Genomic DNA, 12,916 nt, shown 5'->3' with positions numbered 1-12,916 from the left:
AGTCACCTTAAAGAACTGTCATTTAACACTTGTTATTGTTGAACATAGCCAAAGGAATAGACCTAGCTTATTACACATGGTGAGAAAAATGAATATTTTCTTAAATAGATCATTTAGCTTAGTATTGATATTGAAAGGATACTGAGTTGAGAATTTGTGTGTTAAGGTTAACAGAGACATTGCATTGACACTTCAACAAACACTGTAAAACTTGACTTTCTGTATCTCATATGCAAATAAAAACAGTAACTTGTTTTATAGGCTTCTGAAAAGTAAAATCCTGATGCAGTTTTCTTATGGTGCTATGCTATAAGCTGCTAATACAAATTTTCAATTTTGTGTTAAAGCTTTAGTTGGAATTCAAAAATTTAAATATTTCATATAGCAGTATGGCTCATGAGGATTAAAACCTTACATTTCAGAAATGAAACGGTTTTGAATGGATTATTGAGAATGAAAAATTATATATTACTTTCATTTAAATGTTCTGGGAACTTTAAGGTGAGCTTTCACTTTTTGGCTACTTCAGTTACAAAAGCATCTCAAAATTGGAATGACTTGACATAACTACATGAGTAAAAGAAAATTTCTGTAAAATAAAAAAAGAAATATGGTCTTATTACAAAGAACTTCTAGTTAGCAGAATGTCTTTTTTGCAGTTTAAAATAGCATTTCAGGTGAAGTGTAAACTGTTGCAAAGAACTTCACTTTAAAATAAGTAGTAGTCAACAAGTTATAATTGAAGTTCTGTCACTGTTGCATAACTGCTGTAATCTTATCCCACCTACACAACATGGGTGGAATTGTAGTTAGAGAACACTAAAATTAAAAAATTGAGGAGGGGGAAGAAAGGAGAGTTCTTAAAATACTGGGATTCATTTTGTCAAATTTTAATAATAATTGAATGCTTCACTAATTAAATAACTACTTGTGCTTTATATGTTTGCATATACACTGAGAGATGTTGCTGCTGGTCTCAAGATAAAACCTCTTCCAATCAACATCAACCAGCTCTCTTGGGAATACAGTCCTATTTAGACATACTCAGTAGCTTTAACTCTCACTCCTTCCACCTATGGAAGTTTTGGGTGTTAAGACCAGATTGGAATGTACAGTTAGAACTACTGTTAAAGGTGCTGGGTTTTTTAGGTTTTTTTTGGGTGGGTGGGTGGGCAGGGGGCACGTGTGGGGAGAAAGGTAAGAAGCACGCTGTGATAAATACATCAGTTTTCTCCTGGTTTGTTTGTGTGGTGTTTTTTGCTTTTTTTTTGTTTTTTTCAAAATTTGATTCTATGGTTAAAGCTGTCCTAAAATTTGCAACAAGATTTAAGATGATAGTTGACGTTTACAGATTTCTGCAAGTGAAATACAGTTGGCACTACTTAAATAAATAAAATACAGTTCCGCAGTGATTACCCCACAGGTGTCATCAGTACCAAGAGGAGGAAAAGAAAGTAAATTAAACTTGTCAGATTGGAGTTAAAAGCTGACACTGGGTAACAGCAACACTAGTATAAAGGTAGTTTATAAAATACGCAACCTCTAAAAGTAGAAGTGCACTTCAAATATTCAGAAGCAGAATCCAGTATTTTTGTTGATGGCTTCCTCAAAACTGTAATACTACTGTAGAAATCTGTCAGGAAAAGCATGTGTGATAGTGTCTAGAATATAATGAAAGTGTAGCAATTCATGAAAAAAAAAGCAGTAACTGTCCAACTTGCCATTGTTGACAAATCACCAAAGTGATGATTTTATTTGTCTCTGGCTTCGGATAGCTTTGCTGCAGTTTGTTCTTGTTCTTTTCTGGTGCTTGTTGATCTTGTTTTCAATGGAAGTTTTGTCTAAAGGATTCTCACAGAGGCTTCTTTTCTTCTTGAAGAAAAAAGAACTGCGAGTGTTACTAGTTTTGTCTCTGTCTAGCCCTTTTTTTCAGTCTTTTCACTTGTGCAGTCATTTGTGTGGTGGTTTTTTTTTAGTGAGTTCTTGCTGTTGAAGCTTTCTAAAGGTGTCTGTCACACCATTTTTAGGTAGTACAGATTGAAGAGTGGTGTTAAACTTATAAAATGCCTGTGAGATTGATTGCTTCATTTTTTCTTTTGTCTTTTCCACAGAATTATGTGCTAAAGAGATTTAATGTTTAGAAGGGTGTTTTAGTCTGAAAATCTCAATGTCTTTAATCAGTGTTCATAAGTTACTGTTTCAAATATTTAAACTTGGAAGAAAAGTTCCAGGTTTTTATGGAACATTTTGGTTCAGCTGCACTTCACAGGATATTTTCACGAAGCTAACCAAGAGATCTGCCCTGATACAGTGCCTGTTTCCCTGTACTTTTATTTATAATGTAAGAAGATTGTTCATGTTATCAGTAATTTTTTCTTCTTTAATTTTAAGAATCTCCCTCAGAATTTTTTCTGACTTCTTTTCAGTTTTGGAAAAGTGACTTTTTAAAGTATTTTTAAAGTGTATTCTTCTCTTAGTAAATATGTTGTCATTTTTTTAACAGTATTTCAGTCTATCAAGAAAGAAGATAGTGTACTATACCAGTTTTGACCAGCGGAAACGAGCAAATGCGGCGTTTTTAATAGGTGCATATGCTGTAAGTATTATCACATGGATACTTCTAAAATTCTTTGAGACATCTGCTATGCATAAAGTAGCATCTCAAGGGATGGTCCTTTAGGGAGGTAGGCAGATTGGCATTTGATTCTTCTCTAAGCTCTCTTTGAGAATTGCTATATGAATTTTACGGAAGCCTTGTCTTGGACACTTAACTCCATTTACTACACAGAGAGTGGTTTTGGTAGATCATGTGCTTGTTTCCACAGGAAAATATTTTCTTGAATGTCAAAACTGCAGACCACAAACCTGCCTCTAAACTTTGTTGTGTCAGGATCAATTGCTGCTCATGGCAGTAGTGAGATTCATAGTGGGGAGGAGAAAGCTTTTTCTCACAGCCTTGAAGTTACTAGACCAGAGGCATAGTGATTAATGGATGGATTTCTTTTTGCAGTTAATTTTTATAGCCTACCAAGAATAATGGAAAAATTGAGGTATTTTAGCCTTCTAATATTACAGATAATATGCAATACACAGGGCTATCTTAGTTACACAAACCTAATTTGATATGACATCATGTAAGTTTGGATAGTTCCAAGCAGATACTTGCACAGCTACTTGTGTGTCTTCATAGCAGTGTAGCTCAGACTTCAATTTCGGCTTTCTGCTCTACTGTCTGGAATTGGAGCACACTTGTAGAAAAAAGTGTCTTTGCAATAGCTTGTTTTACACTGATGAATGTTGGAAATAACAAGCTGCTGGTCCTGAGCTGACATCCACATGGTCAGCTGAGTTCTGGAAGTCTGTTAAGTCAGGCTTTATACTGTGTGAAACCTGGTGTATTTCTTTCAGGTTTGAGCTCAGGCTGAAAGCAGGCTCAATAAATGAAGATGATGAAATAATTTAGGTTACAGGTTCTTGTAATGAAACAAAATGTTTTACTACAAGTATGAGGGTGCTGTGTAAATGTTCTTGAGAAAGAAGGTCTATTTGAATTTAAAGATGGAAAAAATACTTGGGATAAATTCAAATGTTAAAAATCTTTGGGTTATATTTTTAACCCTTGGGAGTAGACCTGATGGAACAACTCCATGGAAGGAATAGTAAGAACAAATGAGTTAGAATGTTCTAAATTTGTTAATGGTTTTGACCATACAAGGTTATATTTAATAATGCCAGAATTAATTTCCAATTCTGTGGCTTATGTTCTGTTTAAGGAGCCTCCAAATTTGATAGGCTATCTTTCTAAGCTTTACTGTCCCTTCAGTTCCAGAATGTGTCCAAACTGTAGTACCTTCAGTAATGATTCCCACACTAAGTCTGTGAAGAAACTTCAGTCATTCCATTTAGACTGCTTTTTGTTTTCTGCTTGCACCATATCTCTGGTTCTCTGTCTAAAAAGATTAACTTCATGCTCTCAAGTTGGTCTAATTAAGCCTGTAGCTAGAGAACACTCATTTAGCACATACGTAGATTACAGCACCTAATTGCTTTCACTGGATTGCCCGTGTCTGATCTTGCCCTCATCTTCCAGTATATCCTAGAATCCTTGGAAAGGGTAGGATGTTGGCATTTTGAAGGGGATGAGATGATCAAAAAATGGTTTGGGTTGGAAGGGTTCCAACCCCCCTGCCATGGGCAGGGACACCTTCCACTAGACCAGGTTGCTCAAAGCCCATCCAGCCTGGCCTTGAGCGCTGCCAGGGATGGGACATCACAGCTTCTCTGGGCAACTGTGCCAGTGTCTCACTGCCCTCACAGTAAAGAATTTCTTCTTAATAGCTAACCTAAGTCCTACCCTCTTTCAACTTAGGAACATCGCCCCTTGTCCTGTTGCTACAGGCCTTACTAAAAAGTCTGTCCCCATTATCTTTTTAGTCATATAACAAGGACCAGACAAGGGGAATATCTAAACTAAGTGGTTTTCTGTGGGTAAGGGGTTAAAAGGCCCTTATCAGTATTAGCTAGACCCAAGGAGAGAGCACTACTGTCCATGAAGAGAACTTTTCGCAAAGCAAGTTTGTAGGGACAGAAAAGTAAGGAGGTATGTAAGGTGCAAGACGGAACTCCAAGCAGAGGACTGATCAGCTGAGTAAGGCTATGGCATAGTTGCAGCATTTAAGACTTAAACATGGGAACAGCCTAGTATATTTGGTGGTCTTTATGTGAAGGAGCTGCTCAGTAGGTAAAGCAAAGGATATGGGCATGCAGCGGCAGGAGTGGGGAGGAAGCAGAAATCTCTGAGTGAACTCGAGAGGGGGAGCACACAGTTTGTGTACAGTGGCATGTCTGTGTATGTACTCCATGAGGGATATCAGGTGGCACATCACATAAGGAGTTGGTAGCTTATGCATACAATACGGTAAATTAGTGTGCTACAACTGCATGCATGTTTAACCCTTGCCTAGCCTGTTTTAAGCTGCTTACAGCTCTTAACTGCTAGCATATGCAAGTGACCTACATCTGCATTTGATACTGTTACTCCTCTGTCAGACTAGTAGATGTTTTAATTATCCTCTGATTAATGAGAAGATTATGTAGCAAGAATAATTCTTCACTAATACAGTGTTACTAGTATGAAAAAGTATTCACTCTATTGTTGAAAGTGTCTTAAGTTCCTTTGCAATTCCTGTCAGTTTAGTACAACATTGGAAAACAGTTTGTACAAAGGTGTCCAATATGTTAAGTGTGTTATCCCAGAATTTTTTCTGTAGATGTGTATGCCTAAACTTGCAAGTGTTATGGGAGTTCATTCACCTTCCTCTATAATGATTGATAGTAATGCTGATAAATAAATAAAATGATTACTTATTTATTATCTTTATTTATGTTATTTATGATCTACCTAATAGTCTGATTTTTGTTTCTTAACTGCAGAAACATAGTTTTTGTAATCCAGGCATATTCATTTTGCCCTCAAGAAATATTTGCATTTTTGGAGTGGTTTACCTATGTTCAGTTGGATGCAGTAGATGTACACTCTTAGGTTATGTGATAGGGCTGTTCCTGACCTGAAGGAATCTAATCATATTCTTCAGTAAAACAACTGTTTTTAATGGGCAGTTTGATCTATCACAATTTGAATATCCAAATTGTGACAGAAATACATGTACTCTTTGATTTAAGGTCTTCTAGATGTTATGTCTTAAGTTATACAGGCTTTTTTCGACGAGAAAGTCCTATAACTATGAACTCTACCAATGAGTGAAAGTTAATTGAGAAGGCTTGTTTTATTTGTTCTGGTGTTAAAATATTAAGTGTAAAATGAAACGTGGAAAAGAGTGGATCAGGTTCTAGGAGTGGGTTTCCAGTGATGATTATACAACTTAAATTGTTCCATTAAACAGCTTCTTAGACACGTTGTATGGAAATACTCTATAGCTATTAAACTATTCTATTAATAGTCATAAGTTTAAGTGAAAGTTAAGTCTTTAAAACTTCATTGGCAATAGCCTCTTTGTAAATCACGTCTTGGGAAGATGCGTTTTCTAAGTATCAGTTTTTCCAATGGACTTTCAATACTTTTGGACTAATCATGTCCAGTTGCTCAATTGCTGTCTGGGCTGTGAAGAATTTTGCAAAGGTAATGTCTGTCATAAAATTGAGATTAAGAAGGCAAAAATATCTGAAATGTTACAAGAACAGAAGAACATGTAGACTTCTCTAATCTTACAGAGAACTTCAGCATTCCTCCTGACTGGCTGAAACTACAGACTGTTCAGTGATGTTAAGCAGGGTGCTGCTAGATATTGCAAAGTTGTACTAGGAGCCACAGAGAGTATCTGGAAGAATATCTAGAACTGCTTTGCTTTTCCCTTCATCTGTTTGGAGACTTATTTTACTTGGTGGGATTTTTTTTATGTAGTCTTCCACAATAGTGTTTTGATGGTTTTGGTTTGTTTGTTTGGGGTTTTTTTTTTGTTTGGTTTTGTGTGTGCTAAAAAAGTAGTCTTTAGTTTTGGTATGCATGAAAGTACTTGCAAGACTAAACTGTTTTAAAACAATTTTAAAGTAGCCTGGTTTGACTCAATTTGTCCCTAGTAGTTTCTGGAGGAAGGAGGGATGAGAGGGAGTAGGTTTAACCAGATTGTACTGAGGTGATTACATGAAGTCCCCACTTGTCATCTAAGAATGAATTATTGGAGAAATTGTGAAGGACAGTGCATTTTTTCCTGTCTGATAACATATGGATGAACTGGGGGCTGGGTGTCTCTTTCCATATTCTTAAGGTATTTGTTGTTTCTTTTCTGGTTGGAAACAAAGGAATCCCTGCCTGGTTGTGCAGTCTGCGATCTGTAAGGTTTGGGTTCCCTGGAGGAAAAGAGCAGGAGGAATACTAGTCAGTTTGTACCAGTGACTGCTTTCGTTCTTCTAGAGAAATGGGGCAGGAGGAAAACAGAACATATATGTATGACAATTGTTTCTCCTGGTAAACCCAGAGCTTTAATTCTGTCCTTGTAGAAGAAATGTAGTAATTTTCTCTTATAGTTCTTCAAAGATCAAAACTTGATCAGTGGACCAAAATCTGACTTTTGAGCAGTCCTGGGAAATATAATACTCTCATACTGTGACAAACTCTGAAAAGAGATCTAGTGAGCTCTTCTTCCTTTTCCTTGTAGATAGCAGATGGACTGGTCATATTTCTTTCTCACAATTACTTTACGTGTGTATTTTAGTAGTAATAGCTGTTCTTAGACTTATATAATGCCAATAAGGGAGAAAAAGCTGTTGAGTTCTTAAGTTCGTAATTTTATCATAGCAAATGACTGGGTAATAGCAAACTGCTGCATTCAGTCATTTGCTTGGTGGAGAGTTTTCACCTAATTTAAAAATTAGACTTCTTAGCTCTACCTGAAGCTTGAAGGGTTCATTCTCTTGTAATCTAAGTATATCACACTACTGCTCAAATCATCAGTTCCTCCCTTGGAGGGTCAGCAAGTACAAAGGCTTTTCAGTTACTGCAGCGTATACAGCCTCTTTGCTGGTTCAATCAACACCTTTCTTCAGATTGGGTTAGATTGGCTTCACAGAATTCTTGTGATAACTTAGCAATACTAGAGTGGCTTTGTTCCATATAATCCCTGTTTGAAAATGTCAGGTGCAGGCGGGAACAAGATGAAACCAAATTGTATTGGAAATACTGTGGATGAGTGTTAAGGTGGACTTACAAAATACTAATTCCCTTTTTGTTCTGTAAACTTTTTAGGACATACGGTACAGATTTTCTTGGCAGTGTGTGTGTGGCCAGTATTGATACGTATGTCAGCATAATGTCCCAACTGTGGAGAGCGTTGTCTTTCAACCACACTATTAGAAGAAACATACTTGAAAATTTTCAATGTTTGCTGAATTTCTTTTTTTTACAGGTAGCAGTGCCACATGGTAAGAGTTATAGCAGTGACAGTGGGGAAAGGGAGCAGAACCTTGTCCCTTATACAGCAGCTCTTGTAAGAGAATAGTTACTATCTGGAAAGTGGTTTTTTTTCTCAAAAAAAGGTTTTACTCACCTTACTACTTAGATAGAGGTTCAGTTTATATGAACTATGCACAACAAGCTCTGTGTTGTGGTTTTTTATTTGTATATATTGCAGAATGAAAGCACTTTGAAAATTAATCATATTAGATTGAAAAATGAATCTAAGTTTCAGTTGCGGAGTTTTCATTGATAAAGATGAGTCAGAAATGGTCTCCTCGGGTTTTCTTACTGGTTATCACTACTTTTTAAGTACTGAAGACATGTACTGTAGTGTTTCCTTCTCCATAACATCCATAATAATGCAATAACTTCCTCCTTCAGTTATTGCATTATTCCTGATGTCTCTGATGCTTCTGTTTTTTTCAGGCACTCTGTTCAGTGCTTCTTTCCCTCTCTTCCTTAATTTTGTGTTCCTAATGTCTTTTTCCTGTTTCCATCTTGGTATCTATGAGCTTTGTAGACAGACAACTAGCAGTGTTTGGTTCAAAATGTTATGGATACGTGTCTGAGCAGAGACAGCTTTGAAGTACCATTACTTCTGTGAAATAAAAACTGTATTATCGGGAAAATGTTCATTTAGTACAAATTTGCCCCTGCTTCAGATTTCTGACTCCCTAATTGTGTAAGAGGGAAACTAATCTTTTCCTGAAGTCTCTGAACTACAATCTTAAGGATGTTTTGACTACAAGTAGGAATTTGGGCTTTAAATGTAAGCTAATCAAAGTGATGATTGACATTATTGATGTGAATAAAATCAGTATTTTTCTATGAAATACACTCCCCCCAGAAATCTGTTGGACAGGATGTGTTGTTCTTAAATGCAAAACCTTTGTGGTGAGAGGGACTATAAAGGAAATACAAAGGAGACTTATTTCACAAACTAAAAATCTTTTACACTAACTGTGAAAGCAGAATAGCATTGCTGTGCTGTAGGGGTTCAAAGCCTGAAATTGGTGCCATTAGTTAGCGGTCATTGCTGTAGATAGACTATACAGCTTAAAAATAAGAAAAAATGGACCCCTCTACTTCATGAATTAAGTAAATGCATTTATCCATTAAGTAAATTTCTCAATCTGTTCCAATACTAATAATCACTGGTTTTATCCAACAACAAAGAATTCAATATTTCAGTTAGAAACAACTGCTCTGGTAACACAGAATAAATGGAATGGCTTCCCTGCAGAAACTGTGGTCTGTTTTTAGGGTGGAAATGATGTGTTGCTTTCAGAGATTGAGGAGCTAGGGGAAATACGGAAGTTTGAGCTTGTACAGGGGCGTTAATTATAAGGAACATGTAATTTGGGCACTTTTGCTAAATGAAACAGCAGTAATGCCATTGCTGTAGTAAGGAGACTTAATATTTGAAGATCAGTGGGAGTTGTTGCTCTTTTTGGGTGCTGATTATACTGATCCATGCTATCGTTGTGACCACGATGAGCGGAACACCAACATTGGAGACTGAGAGAAATGTAACTCCGTGTCAGGCAATTGATCTTTTGAAAGCAAATCAGTTGGGAGGGTTTTGATCGAAAATTAGATCAGTTGTTCAAAGCAGAGAAATAGGTAGTAGTTAAAAAACAGATGATTCTGGACCCTCTTTTCGTTGCATTATGGCAAAGAGTTTTTCAGACTGTTTTACTTCAGTAATTTTTGGGGTTTTTTTTTATTATTATCTGTCTGCCGTGTACATGCTTGAGGAGGAAATGCAAGAAAATCTCCTTAACATGTTGACATCTTACAGAATACTGAGAGTTCCATCAACTTGAGATATGACTTTAGACATAGAGCAAATTGCAAACATTTTGGAGTGACTACCATTTACCTATATTCTAATGTCCTCAAGGTCAAAAGCTGAATAAAACTTTTAGATCAGGAACTAATCTATGTCTTAGTTAAGAAAATAGTTGTTAGAATAGTTTATTTTCAACAGTTAAATGCGTGTAGATCTAAAAAGTATCTGTATAAGTGCTGGTTATAAGATGAATTGGGGGAAATGACTAGGAAAGTTGTGTGACTTTGTTTACAAAACATTTTGTGCATGTGAAATGTGCCACTCTAAACTGGAAAAAATCTTTTTTTGTAAATAATGTGCTTGCTTAATATATATTCAAAATGAAATTTATTTTAGGACCAATTCTACTGTACAAGTAGACATTGGAATGCAACAAGATGTGGTTGTATTCAAATTTTTTGCTTATGTTAATGCAGCTGATAGTGTTCAATGATAGCAGAATGAACCTTAGCTTAGGGTATTGCATTAATTGTATGTTGGTCTTGTAGTAACAGGTTCAGCTTGTTGAATTGGGTATTTTTGTTAATTAGTAGTTTGATATTGACAATTAAGAATCAAAAGATACTTGTGCTGGAAAGTCTTCCGTTGAGCTATGATAAAGAAATGTTTCCTTTGTCAGCTGCTGTGATAATATTTTGACTCAGCTGAAGTTGGTCAGAGAACTAGTATAGACACCTATTTTTCATCTTAGTATGATGTTGAGTTTGTCTTAAAAGTCTCCCAGTTGCAGCAATATGTGGGGTTTTTTTATTATTGTAATTTTTTTTAAAAGGAGGGGAATGACACAGAAGAAATCCCAGTTTCTGTTGATTTCTAAGTCTTTTACTTTTGTAGGTCTGTCTTTTCTGACCTGTAAATGTTATAAGAGTTGGTCATGAAGGAGTATGGTATACATTCTTAGCAGTTAAGTGAGCTGGGGGGAAGCTTACGTTTGGTTAACGGCTTTCAGACTAAGGGCTGATTTTTATTTTATTTTTTTCCTCTCCCCAATCCTGTTCAGGTAATATACTTGAAGAAAACACCAGAAGAAGCTCACAGAACACTTCTGTCTGGATCTAATCCACCATATCTTCCATTTAGGTATGTGAACATGAGAATTGGGCCTAACTTTTGTGTTTGGGAATTTGCTAAATAAAAATTTTTCAGATGGCCTTCCCAGAAAAGGGTTTCATGTCTGATACAGATGCTGTATAGAAATGACTGATCTCCAGAAAAAGTATATTTTACTTCTGGTGGAATTACTCAGTGTTGGAATAATAAAGCCATTTAGATTGAGTTAAGTTTTAAGTAATGACTCCTGATCTTGCAGGCTGTCAGGTTTTGAAAATAGTTCTTAGCATGTTTGTGATGTAGGAATTAAAACTTTTCTTCATAGTATATCATGTTTTACTGTTTGGAAGTCAATCTTTTAAATTACCTACTACCTAACCAGCTAGATTTACATGAATGCTGTTATCTTTTCCCTATTTACAGAACAAGTGCTGATGTTCAAGTTATTCAGTTGCTTTGCCTTTCTGTTTTCAATGAATCATAGATAATTCCTATCAGTCTGTCTATTCTCTGTACTAAGTTTATATTGAAAAGGATCTGAGGAGTTTTAGCTATCACACATCTAATAAAGAGATTTCCAAATTCTTTTCATGGTGTGGACCATGAAATGTCCTTGTGCTTTATAAGTGAAAATACCGTATGTCTTAAGCAAATGCTGGCGATAAAAGGCAACTGCAAGAAGGTCAATATCTTTTTTTTTTTTTTTAGTGGAGTCAGCATTTACAAGTAGTATTCACTGTGAGCCAATGCATTTGTAAAATGTAGACTTGCCTTGTCTGTATCAAATTCATCTGATTCTACAGCCACTCAGCAAAGGAAGATCAGATTGTCTGTCATCTCATAGCTTGTACATGAGCCAGATACAATATAAACTGTTGGGGTGGTAGATTTGTATGTAAAGAACAGTTTGGCTATGAAATCTTAAACCATCAAACACCTTTTTTAGAAAAGGGTATCAAATCAGTGATAGCTTTTATTGGCAGAGAGTTTATACATTGACCTGGTCGTAGCTCTCCAAAGCCCAAGAAGTTTGCTGAGCTATTGATACCCATATTTTTTCAGTTAATTATAAAAAATACTTGGTACAATGCATAAAAAAAATCAGTTATTATAAACACATTGGTGTTATTTAAAATCTCCAAATTCTATATAAAATACAGGAACTGATGATCTAACTTAAACAAAGAGTAAAGTATAGTTTTCTCCACCTTTTACATTCTTTGGTTCCCAGTCTTCTCTGTTTGAAATGGTTACATTGGTCCTTTGCATTTACAGAAGGTTCAGCTATTGGGAAACTGCTGCAAGAAGTTCTGTGAAGCAAACTCTAGTACTCTGAGCACAGAAACTGTGTCAGTACCTTCATCTGTCGCCTTATCGTTCTGGGGAAGCAACAAGTGAAATATTTCTCTTTCTTCTGGGGATTACTATGTAACATTTTAGTGGAGTCTAAAAAAACCTGCTTTTCTTTTTCGTATCAAATCAAATTCAATTTTTGCAGGAGTATTTCTTTCACATAAAAGCTTTTAATACTAAAGTGACTTTGTTTCAGGATCTTAAGCTTAGTTTATTCAAAACTTGCTTAAAAAGCAAAACTCTTAGCAGTGGAGGGTGTATGTTACCTGGTAACAGCTGTATCTTGTTCACCCATTGAAGAAACCTACTGTTTGGGCTTATAGTGAATTCCGATGTCTTTTGGTTCATTTCTCCCTTGCCAAAGTAAAGATTAAGGTGTGCAGAAAAGAGGTTCTGACACAGTGAAGAGCCTTGGTTGTCAGATGCCAAAACGGAGACAGAAAACTTGGCAGGAAGAGTGTGTTTCCAGAACAGTATTATATGACACTGTTTGCTCAAACCAAAGGCCTTTGCCTTGCAGCCAGTTCCTTATCATGATGGCAGTAGTCATAGTAATAAAAATTGGTAGGAAGTAGTGAAAATTATTGGCTCTGTGGTTTCTTTTGAGGCTGACAAGAACCACAGTAACAAATTTTAATGACAAGAAACAATTTCATGTTAAGTAATTACTCAAAGCAAATCATTGTGAG

The 12,916-nt window shown here is 35.9% G+C and overlaps 1 protein-coding gene across 4 annotated transcripts in view; it reads left to right on the top strand.

The window, feature by feature from the left end:
- Positions 1-12,916, top strand: part of CDC14A (cell division cycle 14A) — a 68,028-nt gene that overhangs the window by 20,045 nt on the left and 35,067 nt on the right. For all 4 annotated transcript variants that reach the window (XM_037404925.1, XM_037404924.1, XM_037404926.1 and 1 more), the window contains exons 4-5: positions 2,504-2,596; positions 10,825-10,904. In XM_037404925.1, the coding sequence (XP_037260822.1) occupies positions 2,504-2,596; positions 10,825-10,904 (173 nt within the window). The remainder of the gene's footprint in view (positions 1-2,503; positions 2,597-10,824; positions 10,905-12,916) is intronic.

Source organism: Falco rusticolus, chromosome 11, assembly GCF_015220075.1.
Source record: "Falco rusticolus isolate bFalRus1 chromosome 11, bFalRus1.pri, whole genome shotgun sequence".
Lineage (NCBI taxonomy): Eukaryota > Metazoa > Chordata > Aves > Falconiformes > Falconidae > Falco > Falco rusticolus.
Note: the sequence above shows the minus strand (reverse complement) of the source record. Positions and strands in the feature narration are given on the sequence as shown.